This window comes from Lepisosteus platostomus, chromosome 6 (assembly GCF_059453375.1).
Source record: "Lepisosteus platostomus isolate fLepPlt1 chromosome 6, fLepPlt1.hap1, whole genome shotgun sequence".
Classification (NCBI taxonomy): domain Eukaryota; kingdom Metazoa; phylum Chordata; class Actinopteri; order Semionotiformes; family Lepisosteidae; genus Lepisosteus; species Lepisosteus platostomus.
The window spans coordinates 26,884,065-26,910,559 of record NC_142616.1 but is presented as its reverse complement, the minus strand read 5'-3'; the positions used below and the strand labels follow the sequence as shown (position 1 = coordinate 26,910,559).

At 37.6% G+C, this 26,495-nt stretch overlaps 1 protein-coding gene across 4 annotated transcripts in view; it reads left to right on the top strand.

The window, feature by feature from the left end:
• Positions 1-26,495, top strand: part of dock1 (dedicator of cytokinesis 1) — a 309,108-nt gene that overhangs the window by 28,390 nt on the left and 254,223 nt on the right. For 2 of the 4 annotated variants that reach the window (XM_088635091.1, XM_088635090.1), the window contains exons 3-18: positions 1,815-1,855; positions 2,422-2,477; positions 3,338-3,434; positions 3,744-3,892; positions 4,772-4,907; positions 8,154-8,311; positions 8,669-8,750; positions 9,437-9,572; positions 10,810-10,882; positions 12,823-12,965; positions 14,948-15,073; positions 15,617-15,741; positions 18,662-18,760; positions 19,732-19,804; positions 22,337-22,440; positions 23,120-23,303. In XM_088635091.1, coding sequence (XP_088491217.1) covers positions 1,815-1,855; positions 2,422-2,477; positions 3,338-3,434; positions 3,744-3,892; positions 4,772-4,907; positions 8,154-8,311; positions 8,669-8,750; positions 9,437-9,572; positions 10,810-10,882; positions 12,823-12,965; positions 14,948-15,073; positions 15,617-15,741; positions 18,662-18,760; positions 19,732-19,804; positions 22,337-22,440; positions 23,120-23,303 — 1,782 coding nt within the window. The remainder of the gene's footprint in view (positions 1-1,814; positions 1,856-2,421; positions 2,478-3,337; positions 3,435-3,743; positions 3,893-4,771; positions 4,908-8,153; positions 8,312-8,668; positions 8,751-9,436; positions 9,573-10,809; positions 10,883-12,822; positions 12,966-14,947; positions 15,074-15,616; positions 15,742-18,661; positions 18,761-19,731; positions 19,805-22,336; positions 22,441-23,119; positions 23,304-26,495) is intronic. The other 2 variants (XM_088635093.1, XM_088635092.1) reach the window with 1 other exon arrangement.

The window sequence follows — 26,495 nt, the reverse complement described above, 5'->3', positions numbered from 1 at the left end:
GATTTACAGTATTTATACCCCCAATGCAAAGGAACAAAAGAAAAGTTATAATATAACAGAATGAGTTATTGATTGGATATTTCTTTCTTAAGGAAATTCTAAAAAAAAAAAGCTATACTGTAGTTGCAATAGAATTGCACTGTGTAAAGCCATTTGTCATAAGGGAATTCCAGAAAACTCAAGGGTCATATCTATCCACACCTCTAAATAATACTTTCAATAAAATCCAACAAAAGCAAATCAACAAGAATATTCTGCTCTTTGGAAGTACCATGGAAGCAAAGGCCCCTGAAGGTTTCCTTTTTTCCCCACAGTGTAAAAGGAGGTAACGCATGGAATACATTCAGCAATAGCATGCATCTCTATAGTGAAGGTCTATGGAACCTGTAAGCAAATGGTCAGCAGCCTCCAGTTGGGGCTAGACTATAAAAGAACGCATTAAAAGCTAAATGTACCTATTTCCACTATAGTATCTATCCATTGTTATTTTTTGGCTGGTGGTATAGGGGCAACCCAGTCAGGGAAAGGGCACATGTGTATCTTGCCTAAAAGGCCTGTGAAACAAGTTCCAGGGGAATCTTCCAAAGGAAACACGTGGGGATCTCCAAACACAGTCATTTTTGGGACACACAGTCTTGAAAACGACCATCTTAATGTCACCTGATTGCAAGGAAGAAGCCTCTTCTGAGTGTGAACCACAAAAAGAAGCAACTCAGATTAATTGAAACATCTGAATGACCATTGGCCAGTAGAAAGGAAAATTGACTTTTCTGGACATGCTCAATTGTGTTATGTTTTCTTTAAAAAATGGTGAAGCTTTATTGAGAAAACACCCATCCTCACAGTTACTGTGTTTTGGGTTGGTTTTGCCGCTGTGGGTCTTGGAGCCCTTCTTGGGACAGAGGAATCTTGAACTCCCACATGTACCATAACATTTTGGACAACCTGGTTCCCTCTCTCAGGAAGGTCAAGCTTGGGGCCAGAAATGGACATTCCAGCACAACAATGATCCAAAACATGATTCTAAATTGACAAACGAATGTTCTTAATCTCAATCTGCAGACCTCAGTCCAATTGAACATTTGTAGTTTGAACTCAAGAAGACACTTCACAAATAGAAACCAAAGGGTCTGGCAGACTTTGAGCAATTCTGCCTGGAGGAATGCTCAATAATCTGTCCTCAGAAGTGTCCCAAATTCATTGCGTGGTACGGGAGGCATCTTGTCTAATGAGACATGCCAGAGGAATTCACTAAACACTACAGGGGTATAAATAAATGTGACCCTTGTGTTTTGAGGTCTTATGTTTATGTCAAATACTGTAGGACTGCCCTGTGCAGTTCTGTGAAAATGCGTTGTAATGTCTTAAGATTTATTAAGGAAGCGCATTATCCGACCTGTAAATATTTCTGTGATACCTTTTTATTCTTATTTGATCAAGAGTATGAATACATCTGGAGGGTTGATTCACTTATGTATTAGACACATCTTAGAATGAGTTGGCTCCAACTTTAATTATAATTTGCACTTATTAGTTTATCTAGCATGGGAATATAACAAAGAAAAAAGTTGTGAACACAATTAAAGTGATGCTGGTAAAATTCCAGTCTGAAAGTTCTAAAGCCTGCAGGCTCTGTTAGGTAAAAAGAATGTTTTATTTTAAAAGCAAATGTATGCAAAATTTAGTTTTTTTCCTCTGAATGCCCATTTGAATTATGGGTTGTTTAATTAACAGAGACACATCTGTAGCTCTGCCTCTGTCCTTGCTGATTTCAGTGACTGTGTACCTATTAAATCTTAATTTTTTTCTGTTAGGCTGGTACAGAGGATATAGACTAAGAAGAAAGTCAACAAAGGTGAGTAGAATCTAGAGCAAAGGCATCTTACACATACATGGAAACAGAATCTATCTATACACCTGAAGAAGGCTCCACGGCTGAAATTTTTGTGTTTTCTTTCTTCTCTTTTCAGCATGGAATTAACCTATTACTTGAGTCTATCTGTAGCTTATTTCATTATTAATCATCCCTACCCTTTGTCCAATTCCACAAGAAAAAAAAATGTCATCTTGGTGTTTAATGTACTGTTTGTAGTGTAATGCAATAGATTTTCCTTGCCATTAAATGTAAATTTAAATGTCAAATTTAAATGTTGTACTGTGTATTTGTGTAATATTACTGTCACAAGCATTAAATTAAAACAGTTCAGGTGGGTAGCTGCGTCAGCATGCGTAGTCTGCAAAGGAACAAGTCATAGGTTTATTCCATGCTGAAAAGAGAAGAGAGAAAACACAATGTTTCGGCTGTGAAGCCAAATTAAATCAGCCGTTTTAATGGTTAACAGCTGGGAACCTAATTTACAACTTTGTGGAAGATTTTAATTTGTTGTGGATATATTTTAATTTTTTGTGTTTCTATTGTAGGGTATATTTCCTGCATGCTACATACACCTTAAAGATGCTACAGTTGAAGGCAATGGGTTAGTTTTCAATGTACCTTACATAACTTGTTGGCCTGTCATGTTGTGTGCATTGGCAGAAGCACTATGAACTACAGTACTACAACTGCACAGCCCACTGTCAAAAGTATTTGTGGAAATTGTATTTATGATGTCTGACATTTTGCATGCAAAGGGCTTTGTCTGCTTTGTACTATAAGAGTAACATGCTGATGGATGAGTAATTATGGTCCATGATGGAAGCTCACATATTGTAAAAGGATTATTGCTCCCTGCATAAGGAATGCACATTGTGTCTTATTGGTATTGAAAAAAAAAATTAAGGTGCAGTGTGGTTATACTTGAAGCAGTCTTGAAGGCTTTTAGTTTAGTTAGTGCCTTCAAGGCTTTTCCTGCTGCAAAGTTTTGTACGATATAGTCTTCTCATGAAAGGGAAGAACATAACCGCCTGATTCAAAGGAATATCTGTCTTTTTTGTGAACTTTATAAAATGGTGTCTGAAATGTACAGGGTTAATTCAAAGGTTCTTTTCAAAAATCAGACTTTTTTGAACTACTAACTAGTACATTGAGATTTTTAATGGAAATAGAAAATGTCTAAAAATAAATAATAGGGAAAGAAAAGAATATCAGTGTTTTAGAGTACTTTAGAGTATATACATTATTCAGATGTTAAGGTGAAATGTCTATACATGGGAGATACGGTATATTTTTGTAGCTGACTATTTGGAGGTTATTGGTCAATAGATGAAGAGTGACAGCCTCTATGTTTCTTTCTTTCATGAATTTGAAATGTTATGCTGTCGCGCACAAAAAACTCAAAATGCTAAAGTTATTGTTTTGATTTCTGCCTTATTTTGAAATGGTTGCTAATCTTTGTAGGCAAAAAGAAACGGTCATCCCTAACGAGCTGCCTTTAGTTCAGGAAGTGACCACTACTCTGAGGGAATGGGCTTCCATATGGAGAGAGTTGTATGTGGTGGGTATTTAAACAGCATTGTTGCCATCCTTATTTTTGTAATTTTTTAATCATAATGATTTATAATCCATTATAAATGTATCCAGAGGCTCACAAACATGCACATCCTTCTGCTTCTTCAGATAATGCAACATATTAGATTAATATTTTTCACTCTGTTTAAACATCTGCATTCTGTTGAAACTCTAATGAAACTTTAAGTGCTTATGTGTCTGGAGTTAAGCTGTCTCAGTAGTTATTGAGTATAATTTCATGTGTTGTTGTATTCTGTAATACATACTACATGAAGTTTGGTTTGTATTTCCACAGGGAGACAAAAGAGAGATGTTCAATACTGTCCGAGACATGATATACGATCTCATAGAGTGGCGATCACAGATACTGTCTGGAACCCTCCCACAGGATGAACTGACAGAGCTGAAACAGAAAGTCACCTCTAAAATAGATTATGGTAACAAGTAAGTACTACTGTCAACTTCATATAGATTTGCGCTTTTAATATGCTTCATTTTTTAAAGGAGTTCTGGTATTCTGCCTCATGGGATCTTCTTCAAAGGGAGATAAAGAAACAGTCTGGAAATAGCAAAGGTAGTTTTAATCTGAGAGTCTGATAGTGTAGAATGTGCCAGTCTTATTGATAATTGTTTGGGAAAAAAAGCGATTTTTTGGAAAAGGAAAAGTAGAAACTCATTAAAAGACAGAGCCAGTGCTGTTTGGCGGAGAAAGCTGGTATACTCTTGTTACCCATAAATTAGGGCCGTGTGCTACCCTCCTTCTGATGGAGCTTCCCATTTCGCCCATACCTAAAAGCCGCCCACAAGCATAGCATCTGACACCCCAACATTGTTAAGCAATCTTAACATTCTTCTACCTGCCTGTGGCTTCTGTGACTGGTACTACTTTTATCTAAAGACCTCTTTTAATTTGCAATAGTCTGTCACTTAATCCTAATTATCCTTGCAGTAAAACTAAGTGATGTCTCTTATGCCTGATTTCTTTAATTCTTTATGATACCTTGACAGTGACCAGTTTGGTGCTTATGAATAAAAGACAACAACAACAAAAAAAAAACACATTTGTGCTACAGAGTAGTTATATTTTATTTTTAACATTTGAAGCTAAACAGTGAATAAGAATTTGCAGAATACAGCCATTCCCATTTGGGATGTTCCCTGAGGTTCCTTTTACTCAATTCAAGACATAAGAGTTTAGGTCTTTTAAAAAAAAAATCATGTTATGAGTATCCTTCCTATGTGTTTCCTTATTTACAGGCCAATAGAATATGCTCATGCCAACATCTTGTTCATTTGTTGAAATTGTTTCTATTTCTTGATCAGATACCTGGATCTGGACCTTGTGGTGAGAGATAAAGATGGCAACATTCTAGATCCAGATCAGACAAGCACCATCAGCCTGTTCAGAGCTCACGAAGCTGCTTCCAAACAGATTGAACAGAGAATCCAGGAAGAAAAGGTATTTTTTCATACGTAGTCTCCACCTTTAAAATTACAAGTGATTCTGAAGGTTTAATGGTCTGCAAAACAATACCTGTGAGGCGATTTAGGGGTTTTTTAAGTGCTGTAGCAGATTTGGTTTTGCAACATTGCGTTCCAAAAATAAAATGTAAACTTCTCATACTTTCCTGTTAAGAAAAACACTAGTATTTTTAATCCCTTCCATCCATGAATGAGTGGGCAGTTTGAAAACTTTAATATAGTTAACCTCTCCTCATTGTTTCTTCTTGTGGGCAGTTGCTGTATTACTCTGGAAGAGACTCCTGCTGGTACAACTCTAGTATGGGATAATTGTTGTGTATTAGCATCTCGTTTCTCTACAGTAGACACTCCAGATCTAGTTTTTTTTTCTTCCTGCTTGAGCTTGAGTCTTTGCCCATGGCAGGTTGATGAAGCGTAGTTGTTTCTAGAGAGTGATGGATAATGAAGGGTACCCAGAAACAGGGTTGGGGGCTGCGTACATTTTGTAGATGCAGGCTACTGTGGAACTTGAAGAGGATTTTATTCAAGGTGTCTGCTGCTCTGAAGAACAGCAGTGGTAAGAAGCCTGAAGTTAGTAGTTCTCTAAATCAGCTTATGTATGCAAATAGAGAATCATCCTAGTTGTGCTTAATAGGATTATAGGGTCTGAGACATAAATTATGTGCTCGTAGTTGCGGAGTAATTCTAGAAGCCTTACATTACATTACAGGAAGGAAATCTACTGCTTTCTAGGCCCGTCAGTTCTCAGGTCTTGTAATATCCATCTGTGCCTGCATGAATACATCCATTTAGATAAATGTAATAAAAGCAATAAATGTAGAACTACATATTTCAGTAGGTGCAGTGATATTGAAGTACAATTATACAGCTGTCTCCCTGCCATTACATTTTTATTGGATCTCAAGAAATCAAAATTACAAAATAAAATGTACTTTTAGATGCATTATTTTGTTTGCAGACTTGCATATGTTCAGATGTGTTTGCCAAATATGGTTTTATATAGTCATGTTCCAGAAATGAACTGCAGTGTCTGTTGGCAAGGGCAAGTGGCATTTTTCAGCGCAATTATATTAAAAATTATGGAAGAGGGCTTGGGGCGAGGTGCGTTGTATATGGTGGAAAAACAAATTGGCAAAACAATATCCTTTCAAGAAGAATTCCAAAGTGTTCACAGCTGAGCAAACCCTCTGTGCAGTTCCCTGTAGGACAACCATGTCTGCAAATTATATAGAGGAAGTGTTGCTACATGCTAAACACCACCTGTAGCAGTTCAGAACTTTATTTCCTTCTCATGAAACACTTCAGATTAAAATCACTGTGTGTCTGGGATTATCTCATAACCTTTAGCTACATAGTCTCATGTTGAGAGACCTAACAATGCTAAATTTTAAAGTTTTTATCTTCACATTATACTGCATATACTGTATATATACAGTGCCTTGCGAAAGTATTCGGCCCCCTTGAACTTTTCAACCTTTTGCCACATTTCAGGCTTCAAACATAAAGATATAAATTTTTTATTTTATGTGAAGAATCACCAACAAGTGGGACACAATTGTGAAGTGGAACGAAATCTATTGGATTTTTGAAACTTTTTTAACTAATAAAAAAATGAAAAGTGGGGCGTGCAAAATTATTCGGCCCCCTTGCGTTAATACTTTGTAGAGCCACCTTTTGCTGCGATTACAGCTGCAAGTCGCTTGGGGTATGTCTCTATCAGTTTTGCACATCGAGAGACTGAAATTCTTGCCCATTCTTCCTTGCAAAACAGCTCGAGCTCAGTGAGGTTGGATGGAGAGCGTTTGTGAACAGCAGTTTTCAGCTCTTTCCACAGATTCTCGATTGGATTCAGGTCTGGACTTTGACTTGGCCATTCAAACACCTGGATACGTTTATTTGTGAACCATTCCTTTGTAGATTTTGCTGTATGTTTGGGATCATTGTCTTGTTGGAAGATAAATCTCCGTCCCAGTTTCAGGTCTTTTGCAGACTCCAACAGGTTTTCATCCAGAATGGTCCTGTATTTGGCTGCATCCATCTTCCCCTCAATTTTAACCATCTTCCCTGTCCCTGCTGAAGAAAAGCAGGCCCAAACCATGATGCTGCCACCACCATGTTTGACAGTGGGGATGGTGTGTTGAGGGTGATGAGCTGTGTTGCTTTTACGCCAAACATATCGTTTTGCATTGTGGCCAAAAAGTTCGATTTTGGTTTCATCTGACCAGAGCACCTTCTTCCACATGTTTGGGGTGTCTCCCAGGTGGCTTGTGGCAAACTTTAGACGAGACTTTTTATGGATATCTTTGAGAAATGGCTTTCTTCTTGCCACTCTTCCATAAAGGCCAGATTTGTGCAGTGTAAGACTGATTGTTGTCCTATGGACAGACTCTCCCACCTCAGCTGTAGTTCTCTGCAGTTCATCCAGAGTGATCATGGGCCTCTTGGCTGCATCTCTGATCAGTCTTCTCCTTGTCTGAGCTGAAAGTTTAGAGGGACGGCCAGGTCTTGGTAGATTTGCAGTGGTCTGATACTCCTTCCATTTCAAGATGATCGCTTGCACAGTGCTCCTTGGGATGTTTGAAGCTTGGGAAATCTTTTTGTATCCAAATCCGGCTTTAAACTTCTCCACAACAGTATTACGGACCTGCCTGGTGTGTTCCTTGGTCTTCATGATGCTCTCTGCGCTTTCAACAGAACCTTGAGACTATCACAGAGCAGGTGCATTTATACAGAGACTTGATTACACACAGGTGGATTCTATTTATCACCATCAGTCATTTAGGACAACATTGGATCATTCAGAGATCCTCGCTGAACTTCTGGAGTGAGTTTGCTGCACTGAAAGTAAAGGGGCCGAATAATTTTGCACGCCCCACTTTTCATTTTTTCATTAGTTAAAAAAGTTTCAAAAATCCAATAGATTTCGTTCCACTTCACAATTGTGTCCCACTTGTTGGTGATTCTTCACATAAAATAAAAAATTTATATCTTTATGTTTGAAGCCTGAAATGTGGCAAAAGGTTGAAAAGTTCAAGGGGGCCGAATACTTTCGCAAGGCACTGTATATAGCAGCAGATCAGATGAAGTACTGTCCTGTGGATGAACTGGAGAAAATGGCATTAAATCTTGATTGATATGACTGGCTCTAGCTGCCCCGTTGTAAATTCTGTGAATGAACCAATCACATTTTCAGAGGTGAATGTTTTTGTCTTTTCCATTGCAGTCCCAGAAGCAAAATATTGATTTAAACAGACAAGCCAAATTTGCCTCAACTCCTTCCTTTGCCCTGTTTGTTACCCTGAAGAATGTGGTGTGCAAGATTGGTGAGGATGCTGAAGTTCTTATGTCCTTATATGACCCTGTGGAGTTCAGGTTCATCAGGTATGTTGTTTCTTTTCCCAATGGGATGCTCTCCTTATTAACAGTCTCTGCAGCTGTGGTTGTAATGATTGGTTTCATGGATGTCTTTCACAGATAAAGTATTATCTATATTGCTTAGCCTGTTTTTCTGTAGAGAATGTTTTTTTCCTTTACTGTGTACCCGTTAGATAATAAACACACATCGTAACCTATCCGTGCGTTTTATCTGGCCTCTCACAGGACAAGTGCAATATTCAAAATAAAAGTCAGATTGCATGCAATAAAATGTGTATGGATTTGGTCAAATCCAGTGAGGTTTAAGTTGTTCATTTTAGTGATCATAGAGATGCTAATTTGCTGTTTTTAATTTTCTTGTAGTGAAAACTATCTAGTGAGATGGTCGAGCTCAGGATTAGTAAAAGATATCGATCAGCTCCACAACCTGCGGTCTGTTTTCACAGTGAGTGTCTCTTTCTTTTCTTTGTTGGAAAGAAACCTCAGATGCCATTCATGTCTTCCTGGGCTTGGCTATTTACATGCTGCCAGAGAAGTTAAAGGGAGGGTAATTTGGCTATGTCTGTTAAGAAGAGCTGTTCAGTTTTGGAGATGTAGAGCTTAAATTAAACCCCAGGGCTGTTTACTAAAGGTCATTCCTCACTAATGGCTGCTAAGAGACCTGTAGGAGAGACGGGTTACATGATTGTTAGCAAGAGCCGAAGAGTCCCTGGTGGGAATCTCAGTAAGAAATGAACCATTGGTCAGAATTAAAGCTGGAGGTTTAAGCATTGTGTGTGCAAATTGCAGAAAATCATTACAAAAGTTGGCTTTTTCTGGAAATGCTCAATCAGAAATGTCAATCTTTTCAACTGTAGAAGGTGCATAGCTTAATAGGCAGCTCATGCTTGACAAGGAACTAAAATCAGACACATTTTATTCCAAGGTGATGTCGACTTTTGCCCAGTAAATGGGAAGGTAAGCCGGGCTGTAGCCAATTACTTTAGAAGCACATCACTTTCGTAAAACATTCTTCGAGCCTCCAGGAGAGGAATCTGCAATTACCAGAGAATGCATGTTGTTCCAATTTGCAGTGAAGCAATGTGCAATTATATCTTTTATAATTATTGTGTTATTTTATTTTATGTATAGGATCTCGGAAGCAAGGACCTGAAGAGAGAGAGAATCAGCTTTGTTTGTCAGATAGTTAGGGTAGGACGCATGGAGCTGCGAGACAATAATACCAAAAAACTGACCTCTGGTCTCCGCAGGCCTTTTGGAGTAGCAGGTAATTTAATTTAACTATCCTGGCCCTTTACTCACACCCAGTACAATAAATACTGTAAAAGCAATATTTAACTTTGTGGTCTCCTTCTTATCTCATCCAAAGAATGAGATAAAACATCTTAGAAGATCAGCTGTTTACTCGTTGATATTTTAATTTTCAGTATGGGACTGGTTATTAATACTATAAATATACATCCTGTATACATACTATAAATGTATATGAAGTTTGAAATACAAACTTGTTCACTGTCCTGGAAAATGAAGTGTGCTGTCAGACAATGAGTTGATCACCTCCAGAGACTACCTCATTAATTCAGCAAAGGCAAGAATTGGGAAAAGAAACAGAAAATAAAATGTTAAAGCTAGGAAAATGAATAATTCAGATTGAATTATTCACAATTGTAAGGTAGAGGGAGAAGAATAGAGGGAATTTTCACTAAGATGTCCTCAAAGGATTTTCTTGAACTCATTGACCAAGTCCAGTGTTCTTGATGTTCTTGTTTAGAGTGACAGCCCTCTTTTGATTATTCTGCATATAATGGTTCTCATTCAGTTATATATTGTTTGCAACCAGTGTACAATTTGCAAAGGATCTAGATCTCTGGGTTTGGTCCATGAAGAAATGGGATGACCAGTAAATTATTTCAGCGGACTCATATTTTCTTCTTGGGCAGCAAAAAAGTGCTGATTAATACAGTGTGCTTGATGATTAGCTTCATAAACGGAAAAGACAAAAGCACACAATATCACTCCTTAGCCCTAGTGATTAGAACTGTGTGATAACTGCTGATATTGCAGAGGATAGATAGAAAGCTATCCAGAGGAAAAATGAAAAGAGACTGAGCCATCAGTATAAACATCAAACGTGTTTTTGAAGTCAGTTTTGGAGTCTCTTTTTTCTGTCTTTCTTATCCTCTACAGAGGCATCTATGTGGGTCAGGCATGGAGAACCAAGGAGTAATTCTTTTACCTTTGTCTCTACTGTACACTTTTTTTTTGTTGCAAATGCACAATTCCCTATGTCTGATTGCTGGTCACCACCTTCTTGAATGTTGATGGAAAATACTGTTTTGTGATATAAAAAGGGCGTCTAAGCATTTATGTTAATGAGTGGGCACTTCTGTGTGCTTTGTATTTCTGTGTTGTGTTGAAGTAATAAAAGAAAGGGAACAACTTCATTTTAGGTTGTTTGGGTCAGGGCGGGCACAGTGTATTAACTACAGCTTCCTGTGTTCCAGTAATGGATGTCACTGACATAATAACTGGCAAAGTGGATGATGAGGACAAGCAGCACTTCATTCCTTTCCAGCCGTAAGTATTTATGAGTGACAAGTAAAATAGCATTGGGAGTCAGAAAATCATTTGAAGAAATAAAACATTCTTTTGAGTTTAAATTGGAAACCCCATTACAGAAACATTGTGGAAATCCAGAAATATTTGTAATTAAAGTTTTGTTTTAGAAATTTGTGGTATGGATATTGACAGGATGTTTATGTGGTTTGTTTTTACTGCTGTAGTCTTTAATAGACTAAAATAGAAGTCAACCTTAAGAATGCTCAAAACTGAGTGAGACAACACTGTATTTAACACACAATTACTCCTTAAATAGCTTAGCATGGATCCAATATTTGGTACTAAATTAAAACAGATTTAAATAAAAATGCAATTGTCTGGCCTCTCTTTAGCTCAGTTTACTGTACTTCATTTAAAAAAAAATGTGAATTCAATTTTATTCTATAAAGGCATACTGTGATTAAAGATATTCAATATTCATGAACTTTAGTTTGCTGATTATTCAGTTCTTTTTTTAAGTGATGTGCATATCTTGTGCAAATAAGTGAGTCCTCTTCCTGAAGAATGTTATATTTCTGATAACCCCCGAAGATGTAGAAGATAAAGAGATCTGCAGTAGATGGGGTTTAAGAATAAGACAAATAGTTGTTTAATAAATTAATTTAAAAAATGTGCTTGTGGAGCGGACTTAATTGTAATTCATTTAATACTTACGGCAGAAATCCTTAAAGCTTTGCAAATCACTGTAATTGCTATTTTGTATCTTAAAAATAGTCAAACCTGTAAATAAACCTTAGGGGGAACGCTTTTTAAAGGGGTGTTTGCAATAATAACTTATAAAATTCACTCTATACTTGGCTAATGCTAATGCTAATGATTTGTTTTTATATGGAAATGCCTTTTTGATATGAGGTGCTGGCCCCCTCATGTCAGTAGTAATTGACGATCTCTGCAGTGTTGCCAACAGTCCTGTGTTCTTGGAAGTCTGGTCTGCTCTTTAAGATTGATATGATACTGTGTACTTTGAATAGCAAGATGTCTGTTAGGCAGCAGAAGGTACAGATTATAATTTGATTTAGTCAGGCTATTTTGTTGTCTCATAATTCAGTCCACTTCTTATTTGCTTGAATTTTGGAACAAAATCCCCAAAGATTATAAAGAACAATACTCTCCTCTTTTACCTTTACCTCATAACAATGTACTGTATCATTTGGGGCTGTACAAAAACTATAGAAGGCATGGAATTTATAATTTTCAGAATCTTCATAGTAGTTTTTGTGCTTTCAAGTGAAGTGTGCAATCCCCTTGAGTCCTGATTATTTTTTACAATAATGCTATATAAAGCCACAGGTTCTTCTTTTCATTTCTTTGGAGTCTCACTGCCCATCCCATATAAATCAGAGTTCATTGCAGGTAGCATATCTTTAATCCTACCAGGCTGCATCATCTTCAGTTTCTTTTTCTTTAGATGGTGATTAGAATCATTGATGTATTGCAAAACAAATACCTGCATACTGTTTTTTTGTCTTTCACAAACACTGCCACTGTGGCCCCATGTGTGTTTAGTATGAAGTGCATCTATTAAACCATGCAGATTTTGTGCTGCCAGCAGCGAAGGAGGCCAGGCTGGGGGAGGGGATGTTCTCTCAGAGCTTGCTTCTCTTTTTAGTTTGGGGACCATGAAAGGAAACAAAACATTTTCAGGTTTTGCTTTTGTACTGCGAGAGCAGCGTCGCAGTTTCCTAAATAATGGTCTTCCTGTGTGTCTCTCTTGTTACCCATCCTGTTTCTTTTGTCTCGCTTTTGGCTAACAATGGCTTTCTGTGTCATGATATTGGCATCAACGTTTGGTGTGTGTGTGTGTCTTCCCCACCCCTCATTTGCTGTACCCTTCCGGTGTTCTGTGCTCCCCTCTTTTTCCTTCTTCCTGTGGTGTTGCCCTCATGTGCATACTCCAGGCTAGCATTGGATGACGCCATTCGACACAAGCAGCTGAACATATCATCCCGTTTTTCACCCAGGGTGGCGGGAGAGAACGACTTCCTTCAGACAGTCATCAACAAAGTGATCGCTGCCAAAGAAGTAAATCACAAGGGCCAAGGTAGGGGTTTTGTTCTGGCTGGAGCACAGAATTTAAAAAAAAATCCTTGTTTTCTGTGTTGTGAAGGCACATCTGTGGTTTAAAAGTCTAGCTAAGACTGTCCCATTTCCCCCAAGTAATCAAGAGCACTGAATTATATGGAGTGCTAGGAAGCCACTGCTGGATAGAAATGTGTATATAGAAATGTATATTTAATTTAATTTAGATTGCACAACATGCTTAATATTTTAAATTTTCCCCTGATGGAGAGTACAAGATTGTACTTGCAAATGGGTTTCAAAAAGTTGGAAAACACATTCTTATAGAAACAGGTTAGTTTTGCGATAGCCCACTGAAGCTTATTTAACCTTTAAGGTAGCTAAAATACTGTGCATTTGCAAGAAAGAATAGTAGATGATCCCATATTTTATTTTATGGTGGACGGTGATGGCACTGGTGTAGAACTCTTCACATTCTAAAATTCTGGCCTTACATTGTCATTGTGTGACAGCAAGTGTGCATCGATTTAGCAAAGGTATTTCCTTTTTAAGTAAAATAAAAGAAGTGGGTTTTGTTTAAAAACTTAACTCTCAACTTCATAGAGTTATCCCTTGAATTTTGTTTACCCCTTTGTTTTTTTTTTACATCTAATATGCAAAAGCCGGCCAGAATGCCTGAGTATAACAGGCTTCCTTTTTTAGATACCATTTTAGGTTAAATGTAGTCTTAAGCTGTACTTTCCAAGTACAATCTTAAGCTGCTTTAAAGGAAGGGGTTTCGCCATTTGTAATTGGTTTGTACAAGTGGAAATGCCTTGATTTTAATTTGTGGTGGATACAGTAAGTCTGCTAATTTGAAATGGAAGCAGAGGGTAGGAAAGGATTTTACCAGTAGCATTTCAAAGGCCAGCAGTGGTCATGCAGTGAACTGAGCTGAACAGTATTTTTTATACCAATCCAGATTGTGTTCAGTGTTTTACACACCGCAGTCCGCACCTCATGATTTCTGTTCTTTGAGGCCTCATTAAAGGAAAGGTCAGCTCCAGCACAATCATAGGACATGAAATTCCTTAACTGTGAAGATGAATTAACAGACCTCCAAGAGAAATTCCCTTTGTGATCTTTCATTTCAGGATTAGGTTTATCAATGATTTGAATTGATTTCTTCCTACCCTCACTGAGATTTCTTACCCTTCAAAGGCTGCATTAGTTTTTGTGCCATCTCATTGTTTTAACTGTAGGTTTGCATTTTTCATAATTATTTTAAATGCAATTTTGCTGACTATATATGAATCTTTATTGCTGTAAAATGTGTGCATTCTTCATTTTTGCTAATGAGAGATTTTTGCCCTTTTTGTATCGCAGTATGATGGTAGGGGATAAGACAATATGTGGTATTTAGACTACAAGTGTAATCATGTATTTTAAACAGAAGTACAGAATATCTGAGCAAGAGTATGCTAAAATTCAAGCAGTAAAATTGTTGCAATATACAGTAACAGTTTTCTAAAGGAACAGTCGTGTATTTGAGAAGTAGTTACTGTCAACTGGAGCTTTCCTTGTTATGGATTGTCATTTTAATATGCCTGCTTTAAATCTTGGAGCAATTCATCTCTGTGTATAACAATCATTATTTGTCAAAAGTCATAAAATTGTACCCATGTTCAGGGGGTATAGCACAGATTCATGTATGTGTCTGCTCACTGAAACATGACAGATACATAACATGGATATACAATGAAATAATGTTAGCACAGTGGTCTGTCTGAAGTATTAATGTTGCATTTACTGTAAATTGTGAAATTATACTTGATAAAAGGGCCTATATTCCACCAATCAAACAGCAACTTCCTCTTTTTGATATATTCATTAAATATAAATATTTAAATTAATTTATTTGAGTGCTAAAATTGTACGTATGGAAATGTAGGGAGTCTTAAAATTAAGTTGTAAATTTGGGAATTCTGCTTTGTGTGTTTGTAACATTGTTTATTGCCTTTTCAGGTCTGTGGGTGACATTGAAACTGCTTCCTGGAGATATACATCAGATCCGTAAAGACTTCCCGCATCTCGTTGATCGATCTACGGCTGTGGCACGAAAAATGGGATTTCCTGAGATTATAATGCCTGGTAGGTTATGATTTGTTAAACTGTGGCACTTTAAGGTTTTTGCAAATAGATGAGAGTGTCAATAGGCATAGATGACAAAGAAATGACTTATTGCACTTAGTATTCGGAGTTCCTGAACCTCAGACCCCAGTTTGAGTTGTCTTAAGTGTCCCCTGGATGGATTGCGTTTTCTCATGTAGAGTCAGCAAATTCTTTTAATTGCCTTGACCTTTTCTCTTGACATTGTGGCTGTAATGGATGTTATTTCTCCCTTACTTCTTCTGAGTAATTTCTGAAACACAGTCTGTCATAAAGAGGCTTAAGCTTTTAATTCTGTTTTTTAATTCTGTTACGTGCTGTAATCCAATCGGAGCACTTCTTCCACCAGCTCTTGTAAGGTGTAAGGCAAGCACATTTGTCATATATTCATTATGTTATCCCAGGAATCCCTGGTAAGGTAATGAAATGCGTTCTGGCAGTAACTTTGGTAGCTTTAGGAAACACAGATTTTTTACAGAACGCTCAGTGGCCTAACCCTGTGGTCTTTTTCTTCTTCCCCCTAAGGTGATGTTAGGAATGACATCTATGTAACACTGGCCCAGGGGGATTTTGATAAAGGAAGCAAGACGACACCTAAAAATGTAGAAGTAACCATGTCAGTATATGACGAAGATGGCAAGAGACTGGAGGTACTGAGATTCTTTACCCTTATTTCCCTATTTTTATTTGATCTTTCTGTGAAGTTCTACAGTTCCCAACATTGATAATCATAGTGCAGCAGTGTTTCTCCAAATTCCTCTGATGCCACTTGAGTTGCAGTGCCTGAGGCAGTCACTCTTGTCTTTTTGTTCCTTTGATTCTTGACAATCAAGGTCAGAGCTTCAAGCTTTAATAAACATATTGGTTATGTTGTCAACACAGCCCACACATTTGCATTTTGTTTATTGTTAAATGCAATAGGTCTGGAGCAGTAGATATATTTAAAATAGAGTTTTATATATGTTTTAAATATGTATTTAAAATACAGTTAGCGTTTGTGTTGGTTTGAATAGGCTAAAATACAGAGATGCAAATTAATACTGAATTTTTGTTTGATTTGCTGGTTTTAAATACATGACCTGTATTTGGTAGGTACAGTACATGACCTGCCGGTGAGAGGGATAAGTGAACCCTCATGACATCAGTTTCCATTTTGCACACCAATGACTTATCTGTGGGTCGATGAGCATGGGTGTGTTGGCTGTGTGTAAAATCTTTTAGAGAAGGAGAAGACAGCTGAGAAGACAGAATCTGGTCTAGCGTGTTGGTTGGTTTTTGGTTTTGTCTGGTTTATTGTTTGGGAAAGGATTGGGTTGCAGATTGATGTATTGACTCTGTTACCCCGGGGGGGGTTAATAGCAAAGGCCTTGAAATACATCAGTTTGTATCTGCTTGTATGTGTACTAAGGAACTGTGTACTTCTCCCGATTACGTCATGGAGGAGCTAACAGTTGGAGAATGGTTGTTTGTAGTGAAGTAACAAAAAAGTGAAACGCTGAATAATCTTTTTGTCATTCACATGTTTGAGTTTAAACTTAAATTGTAAGGCTTTGGATCTTTTTAAGAGTTGCCCTACTATCCTTACTATTGGAGTCTTAGCTCTTATGTGCAGGAGCTCTTTTCTCCAGGAATAAGAATTCTACTGTTACAGTATAACATAGAAGCTCAGACCTTTGCAGATTTAGTTGGTAACAAGACTCAGCCTTCTGTCTTCTACTGTACGTTTTTCCTAGAACCATCTTATGAATTATTTCAGTTATTTAAAAGTCATTTCAGTTCAGTCATTAATTAGCTAATTTAATTCAAAGTCCTGTTCTGCAACTTACTGGAAGATCCAGCTTTTGAAAGCCCTTACCTTGAATTAATCTGGTGTGAGTTAAATGGGTACAGCCTTTTTATACAGGAATTTTTGTCTGTGAATGCAATTGCATACTTAATTCTAGTTAATTCTATCTCCAGTCCATTAGTTAATTATGAGGCTCCTTTTTCAGCCATATACATCATCTCTTTGTCTGCATCTGTGTTGTACTGATCTCAAAAATAATAAATCCTTGGCCTGGTGCAATGACCCCTCTCTTGGTCTTAATTGCTTGTTGTTATGATGAGAGTCTAATGTTAAATTGCTACATTATCTCCTTCATGAGATGAATACCATTGGGACTTATACAGAAGAGGCCCTCAGAAGTAGATATTTCAGTTAGTTGTTGGGTTCTATATTGAAGCCATATTTTTTTTCCTGACCGTTCTTACTGTCTGTACGGTGTATTTGTAATTCACAGATGTGGGAACAGGTCATAGGGATTTTGTTCCAATGTGCACTTTTTTTTGTTACTGAGTGTGTCTTCCACTGCAAAAAAGCATTTCTTTATAAGCTTATCTTTATCCATTTTTATCTGTTGTAACGTCTGGTAATCAGGTCTAAGAAATCTGTTGATTGAAAATGAACAGACACAAGTTTTTGTGTGATATTGCCAAGGCGAAATACTAAAGCTGTTAGTTTTCATTAGACATTTAATACAAGAAGCACTTCCACCTCTCGTTCTTGGCATGGGGCCACACTGGCATACGTCTTGTTCATGATGAATAATGGCAGATAAGCAAGAGGAAGCAGAGTGTTCCCATCACTTTAACACAAGGAAGCACTTCTGCTGGTACCTGAAGCCATCATCTAGTGGGAGCACACCGAATCGGCCTGCTTCTTGTCATGTAGTGTGCCACTAGGCATCTTTCTTGATGAGGGAATCGTTTGCCTTGGCATTAGAAGCCTCTTCCTCCCAGCTTTGCGATGCTTTGCAAAAATCTCGGCTTGTCATTTTACATAATTGCAAGATGTCAAAAGCCATTAGTGTGGACCTCTGCCACTTTCCCTAATAAGAGTGAGTCATAAGGAAGGGGATGAATCTGTCTGCTTGAGAATAATTCATCCATGTTGGAGCTGCATGAGTCGTTTACTCAGAGGTCCTGATCTGCTGCAGGGGTTGGGAGGGAAAACCTAATTGCTTGCATGGGCGCCATACCATACAAGTTTAGTGCTGATTCTGTATGACAAATGTCACAGACCTCGAATGTGTAAAGGACATGTAAAGCTGCATGAAAAAAAGTACAATCAGACCCACCTGTCATTTCTTGGTCAGCCTTAGATTGAGTGTCAAGTGCCAGTGTGCTTACCCTAGTGCTAATAATCTCATACAACCACTCTGCACCAGTTAGACTTCTAAAATCAGTCTTTTTGAAGTGTTCTTGTCCTTTTTGTATTAAATGCTATTATGAATGTTTAAAAAATACACTAAAACTTCCCAACCACAGACTAAGACATGAGGTATTTTCTAGTCCAGTCCTTGAAAGATATGGTATTTAGTGAGAGATGCAGCATAATGTTGAGGATGTAAGATGGAGCAGAGAGAGGGAAAGTGGCAAACTCCAGCAGAATGATACATGGTTACTGCAAAGCCTCTCTTTAATGGCATTGTTTTTTAATCTTGCAGATCTTTAGAATATTTAGTTTTTCGCATGATGTGGTGTTCATCTGATTCACACATTTCTCTATTTTTTTTTCCTCCCTTTATCAAGAATGTAATTTTTCCTGGAGCTGGGGATGATGGGATCTCTGAGTACAAGTCGGTGATATACTATCAGGTCAAACAGCCCCGTTGGTTCGAAACTGTAAAGGTTAGTCTTCCATGTGTGTGAATTTCACAGCGGCTCTATTCTTAATGTAAATCTTTTTAATGCTTTAACATATTTAAAGTTGTGCATCCTGTAATAAAGCTTTTGTAGCAAAATGTTTAGTTCAGTTGTTTTATGCAAGATATTAGGGATATATCCCGAGGAATTAAAAATATTGCACACGATTATTAAGAGCTCAGCTTGTGTAATATGATTTAAAACACACTTTGTGTTCATACAGCTGGTTGTATGAGGTGGCCTTTTTAAGAATCCTTCCTAAAGTGCTGAGCCTGTTTGCCAAGCAAAAAGAATGTGGGTTCAGGCATTTCATGTCATTATTAAACATGCAGAAATAAGTGTGACTTCACTAGTGTTTAAATAAACCTAAATGTTTAGCTTCCTGTTTTTCTTTAAAATATCTGAGGAGATTAGGGACATCCTGTCAGATCATGCTTAACAAAGCTGAATTATCTGAAAAAATATTTGGATAAAAATTGCTTTTCTGTTGCCATGCAGTTTTGCTTTAGGAATGAAGTCTGAGTGAGAGTTTTTATAATGCTTGTACAAATGGTCCTTTTCCGAGTCCTGTTCAATAGTTGTCCTTGTGTAGTAGTCAGTGATTAGCCTGATGCTCACTGTACGTTCAGCACACCTCTTGCCATCTAGTATCTAGTAACAAGCATCACACCTGTACGATTTTAACCTACTGTAACCATCTGTTAGGAGATCACTTGTTCTGTCAAAACATGCAGCTTTTCCTCAAGTAGTGATTCTCGAGCAGTATCGCCCTTCTGTATAACCTGCTGTTGATTAGATATTTAAAGTTGTGTCACCGCCATGAGTTTTTCTATTTGAATTCTGAGGTTATTTTTGATTTTGTCTGCGATTTCTGAGATCTTCTTGATCGTGTGCTGGTGTTTAAAGGAGAAATTAAATTCATGTTGCTGATCGTGTTCTGCATTTTGTGTTTTCAGGTTGCTATTCCTATTGAGGACGTGAATCGCAGCCACTTGCGCTTCACTTTTCGGCACCGATCATCCCAGGATTGTGAGTCAAAAGGGGGGCAATGAGCAATGAGTGTATTTTGTATCAGCAATTAATACAGACTGAGACTGTGGGAATAACCATGGAACAAAATATCCGAACAACCCACCCAGCTATGAATGTTATGTTAGTGAGGTGTCCAGCAGTGGCACTTTACCGTTCTTTGGAATAAAGAACATTTCAGCCTTCATGGCGGGAAATGAAATTGCTCCATGTTTTTTTCCCCATAATGTAGGTGTATAGCAGTGAGTACACCAAGTTCTCCATAGCCTTGAGGAATTGTCGAACATGGAATTAATGATTTGTGCAATGGGAATTAGTCTTGCTGCTGGTGGTAGTAAGTGCATTTGTTTTGTATAGTGTGCAGGGAACCCTATCCTGGCAGACACAGCCTTCCATCTGCCAGCCACATGGCAGTGCGGAGCAGCCAAAAGGAGCAGAGCACAGTCTTCATATGCAAACCTATCAATTTAAATGGAAAGTCATGCTGGATGAGGTATCAGTAAAACACACAGTGGTTTATGAAAGATATCCCACTTGCGCAATCAGGCCATTTCACTTACCGGCTGCTGTTTACTAATGTCAACTGATTTCTGCTTGCTTTATTTATTTTTCATACCCACTGTGGATTCTGGTGTGTTATTAGTTTTTAATAGTTGGGGTTGAAGGATGTCATTAATCTACCTGAAGAATTTCGTGCCATGCAAGAGTCACTGGTCTACTATTTTTCATCTAAAGTAATGGTAAAAGCTTCATTTGCTGAATCCACAAAATGTGAGGGTATGTGAGCTTGAGAAGTAATGGTTTGTTAAAGTGTCTACTTCTAGCCATTCTTCAGTTTGCATGTCGGATGGCAGTGATGTAGAAGCAGTTTTGATTTTTTCCCATTCCTGTAAATTGAGGGAGTGGTGTGACCGTGACTCAATTTGAACTTTTTTTTTTTAAATCTTGGCTAAATCACAAATTGTTAATTAGCTTGGCTGCCCTTGTACTAACAAACCTCAGCATTGCCCTGCTAGTCACAGATATTCCTGTCGCAAGGCAGTTTGAGGGTACTCTTGTAGCATACGGAGAAGCGGACTCCCTCTATTACTATGTGACTGAGCCGGAATGCTATAGCAAATGCCATTACGGGTTTATGTGAATGGGAGTATCCCCTGTGTTAGAATAAGAGTCCATAAAAGAAAAAAAAGTTATTTTGGTATATCTCTCTAGAAGACTTTCTGTGTCGTAGTAATAACAGTACCACAAACAAAACACCAAGACCTCAGTTGAAGGTCAGTTTATATATAGTTCATGATCGATTGTCTGAATTTTACCAGTTTTGATTGAAAGTTGATGTAGCTTTTAGGAAAGTCACTAAGAAAAGAAGTTAAGGCACCAGATGAGGCAGAAGATTGGAAGTGGCCACAACAATGATGGAGACTTTTACAAAGATTCTGGCCTTAATGAGCTGCTATTGTGATGTAAAATGCCTAGTATCTGCTCTGGTTCATTATACGGTAATCTGTTTAGAAGTCAGTGAATGGTTTTAGGCTTCTACCACCAGTTGGCTTTCAGTCCTGTGTGCAGCATGGCTTAATCACTGTCAGAATTAGGTGCCAAGTTAATGGAGAGTTTGAGTGTTTAGAGCACTCAAGCCTCCCTCAGATGAATTGCATTTTTCCTGTAAATTTGAACACCTTGATCCCCAGCTGCATTCACGTTTGAATGACTTCCCCATTCACTAACTTATTGAATCCTCAGTTGGGTTAAGAAACTACATGCTCCTCATCAAAAAGCCAAATTCTAATTGACCTAATCCACTGGAATACTGTAAATTTATTTGGTTCATTGTAAAACTTTATTTCCTAATTTATGGGGAACGTATTCATTATCTGTTTTGAACAACACCTTTTTGCCGATTATACTCTGTAATCCATCAACTGGAAGGTGATCTAGCAGTGCAGGAGCTCTGGGGAGGTGTGAAATAAACTGGTCAACTGAAACATTCAAGGTACAGGCAGTGTTCTGTGTCATTGAATGCAATAATGAGATGGGATGTGAAAATGCTATCTCCAGCAAACCTGTTCTGTGTGTGAAAATGTTCCATGGCAGAGGACGTGCTTCCTCTGTGTGAATGCGATGCAGCACAAAATGTTTTTTTTTGTGTTGTTGTTACACAAGTAAGATTGAAACAATACAGGCAAAATGTGTTAAAGCTCAAAACAGTAGAGTGTCCTAAAGTTTCCTGAACTCTGTGATGTTGGTGCTTGTTTGTCTACTAAATTGAACACAAAATTGGTTTTAAGATGCATCAAACCATGCCCAGTTATGCACACAATCAATGTGCCCAATGAAGGTATCGTACGTTTCATATGTGGCATTGGAGTTTTAAAAACTGGCATGTGTCGAGTGGCATTATTTCTGGATATGAACTTACCAGACTTGGCTGTAAGGCTTTCGCAATGGTTTATTCTGAAGTTATGCTAATACTGGATGATGCAGCAAGGTACTTATTTTTACATCCTTTCTCCTTTTACATTTTCTTCTTAGCCAAAGACAAATCGGAGAAGATATTTGCTTTGTCGTTTGTAAAGCTGATGAGGTATGATGGAACGACGCTACGAGATGGGGAGCATGATCTCATAGTGTACAAGGTATTCTCTCCAGTGGTACTTGGTCTTCTGCAGTGCTCTGTACTAGCTGCCTTACAAATCGGGTCTCCAAGTTGAAATTAATTTGGGACAGATTGGGGACCTCTTTCTTGAGTTTCAGAGGATGTTTGAAGTTAATTCAATGTATTAAAAATCGAAGGTATTAGTGGAAATTAAAGAGAATGGCAATTAAAACTAAGAACAGAAGACAGTTCTTTATGCAAAAGGTTGTGAGAGTATAAAACAAGCAACCTACCCATGTTATTAAAGCCAATTCTCTGTCTGTTTTCAAGTAACAGATGGATGAGATTCTTTGATCAGTCAGCTAACTACCAAACAGGATACCAGGAACAAATTGCCTCCTCTTGTTTGTAACCTTTATTATCTTAAATATTCCAGTACAGAATATTTAAAAAAATGTGATTTCTTTAATCTACATTGTTTTTCAATTTTCAGTAGCACCTTGTCTCTGTATTTTTTCTCTCTCTTTAAACAAAGTATCAAGATGAAAAGAAAACTTTGCTGTAATGCTTTAAGTACCAGAAGATAGGCATATCAAATAATTTTTCTTTGTTTGCTTGAAGTGAAACGAGCTTTAATTTGCAAGTCTCATGAAGTGGGAGAACTACAGTATATGCAATAGTGTGGTATCTTTTTTGTTTTTGTCTATGACGCACAACAGGCAGAAGCAAAGAAATTGGAAGACTCATCAGTGTACTTAAACCTTCCTGCCACCAAGTTAGAACTGGAAGAGAAAGGCTATTCAGCTACAGGAAAGAGTCTTCAGGGCCTGGGAAGCTGCACAATAAGCAAGGACTCTTTTCAAATCTCTACCCTGGTCTGCTCCACCAAGCTTACTCAGAATGGTAAGGCCACCACAGTCACTCTTATTTATTTATATATGTATCCAGTAAGTTATATATATATAGTCGTGTCGTTCTCAATCAGTTAATTTCAGACAGTTGGGAACAGGGGATACTGCTTACTGCCATCCACTTCATACAGTGTTTTATTTCCTGTAGCAGAAAGAACTGTGGTTATTAGGCCAAGGAAAACCCATTTGAAGCCATGTTTCTGCTGAAGGCTTTTAGATAAAGAAGTCTGACCTTTGTGCCTTTCTTATTTGGAGAATCCCTTTGGAGTCTGGTAGCCTTTTTCAATTTATAAAACCATTTAGTTTTTTTTCTTTTTCTAGCTTATGTATGAAGGTGAATGAAGTTGCTCAAAATGTAAAGAATCCAAACATTTTCATATCATGACTTCTTTTTATTCTCTTATTAAGAAAATATACATACTGTACTGGCATTGTACACATTGTACTTTTTGTGTAGTCCTATCTATTATGATCTCATGCTACAGTACATTCCATTATCTGTAGATAACTGCAGTGTTTTGCTGCATTTTTTGTGGTTTCCGTATGTTTGGGGGCACTTCCTTGACAAGCCTATTGTATAAACCTATTTTGAACTACTTTGCTCACAGTACAGTATGTTCATGATCTTCCATTTAAATTTAAGATAAAGTCTTTTGTTTATGGATGATAACTAATCTTTTGTATTGCTGACTTGGGTACTTTTTTAACTAAAATGGCATAAAGAAGAGCATTTATTCCTTTTTAGGTATAATCCTGGTTTAGAGTTATCCAGAGTGTTAATCTCTGTAAAAGAGGAGACTTAAAAAAAAATCTCACCTGGGAACAGTCATAATAATACAACCCACATACAGTACGAGCAAATAGACAGCATTAGTGGAATGTAGTACCTTATCTGCAGCCAGCATTTCTGAATCACGGGTATCTTTTCTTCTATCGTAATACCTTGGGAGGATGAAGATTGCTGAGTCAGATGCACTGTACAGCAGGTTAGTTTTCTTTCGGATCAGGATTTATGCTTGTACTTTTAACTGAGATCTCTGCTGTCATTGAACATCTTCCTTTGCCTTCCCAAGGTGATGTGTGTTACAAGAAAGTTACAGTATCGAAAACTTGGAGGGAAGCCACTGGGCTGTTTTTTTTTAATCAGTCTGAGATTAGAGACATTACTGTTTTGGTTTGTTTACCTTTTTGCCATAACTCACATGGTGACCTGTGTATAAAACAAATCGGCAAGTTTAGAAAGAAAAAATTAGAAATCTCAGAAAAGGATCATTCATACCATTTTGCATATCCAGTTGCATGGAAAGTTTAATTATTTCAGTTTCTCAATTTTCTCCCATTTTTATGTATTACTTGCCTTTGCTCTGTACATGATGTATAACGTAGCTACTAAAATGTCTGTTAATGAGGTCACCAAGGATTATAAACTGTGGTTTGAAAGCTTCGTGTCTGTGAAAGCATAGCATATTTATAGATGGCAGTGTTAACTGCCTTCTTGCCTGATTTCATCTCATCTTCAAAGCTTTATAAGGCTGGGCATGGTTAGTACTGGCAGAGGAAAACACTGCTGCTGTAAGAGGTGTTGGTGGACCAATAGGTGACACTTTCTTCTCTAGGTCAGATATTACAAAGCAATCACTCTATAATAGTCCCTGGGAGCACAGTATTGAGGGAGATGCCATTCTTTGGATGAGATATTAAATCAAGATCTTGACTAGTTGGTCTTTTGAGATGGTAGGTTACTGTTCAAAAGAGTAAGGGGTGTTAGTTAAATTCTACTGTTGCAAAACAGTTTTTGGAAGCAGTTCCTTGTTTCAGTGGGACTGCTGGTGCATGATGGCTGCCACACGTGTACAGGTAGGTGATTGCTGCAGCACAGTGGTGGGTGGAGCAGATCCTCTTCTCTATATGAAATACCTGGAATTCTTTAGGATTAAAAGTGCTGTACAAATGCAAGGAATTATTATTGCAAGCATCAAACTAATGTTGCAACCATGTTTATTAAATTGGTACAATCTGTACAAAGCCAATATTTTCGCTGAATGTATCAAAATAATGTTTAGGTTTGATTTAATTTCTCAGGCAAGGTATTCACAAACGTCTGACACTGTCTATTTCAGTACTAAAGCACGTTTTCACTTTAACAACACAAGAGTGCCCTGTGACTCAGATGTACCAGTCCCTTAAGGATTGTTTGCTTAAATGATTTAAGAAAAGAGCAAGATAACCTGTACTTAAAAAGAAGGTGAACACCATGAATAAAAATATAACATTTGGCACACAGTGGATGTTTTCCAGAAAGGCTTCACTTTATTTTTGCTTGAATAATTTGTTCATACTGTAGTTGGCATATTTAGCTCAGCGAACAACAATGCATGAGTAAAATGGAAATGTTCTACATTTTCTGTTTAATAGGTATTTGAAAATTAATTCAGAAAGGTGAAGAAAAAAAACAAAATTGCTCCATATCTTTCTTTTTTAACTTGGCATTAAATATCCTTGAAAGATTAACAATTGTATTTTTCTGAACCTTATGTGGCTCTGTCCCATTGTGTGCAAGACCTGACATTTATACTGCACTTTGCAGCAGTAATTTGTGAGCTGACAGGCGATTGTCACAAGCTCGCCTAGTCTCATCTCTACATAGAACGTTGATTAAACAGAAGGGGACCTTTCGTCTTCTGGTGAGTCTCCTGGAAAGATTAGTTTTCTTTTAATAAAGACTGACAGTATACATCCATCTCTGAAAACATAAGACGCCCTGGGCCTCATTAAAAAATGTACGTCCCTTCATACAGTAATTGTTTTCTTGAGGTGCCGTTAATCACTTCCTGAAGACATGTACACATCCTTCAGGGTTAAAGTGTGCTATAATAGATAGCTGGAAAGACTTCATTTTCCCCTTTATTTGTGTCTGCTGATCCTTTGCCTCTTGTTTGCAACCAAATGTCATTTTTTTAACATTTTAAAACCTTGTTTTTTGTTCACTATGTGAGCTTTCCCTGTGCTTTTGATCTACCCAGTCAATAACAGCAACTGTAAGTAGCATTCCGTGGTTAAGGAGAAAGATTTGAATGTTTGTATGACTCTTGAGTATTGTCTTGAGTGAATTAATGATATCACTGTAAAAGTGATGAAGCACACATTTCAGTTTTGAAATGTGTTTTTGTAAAATACATTTTTC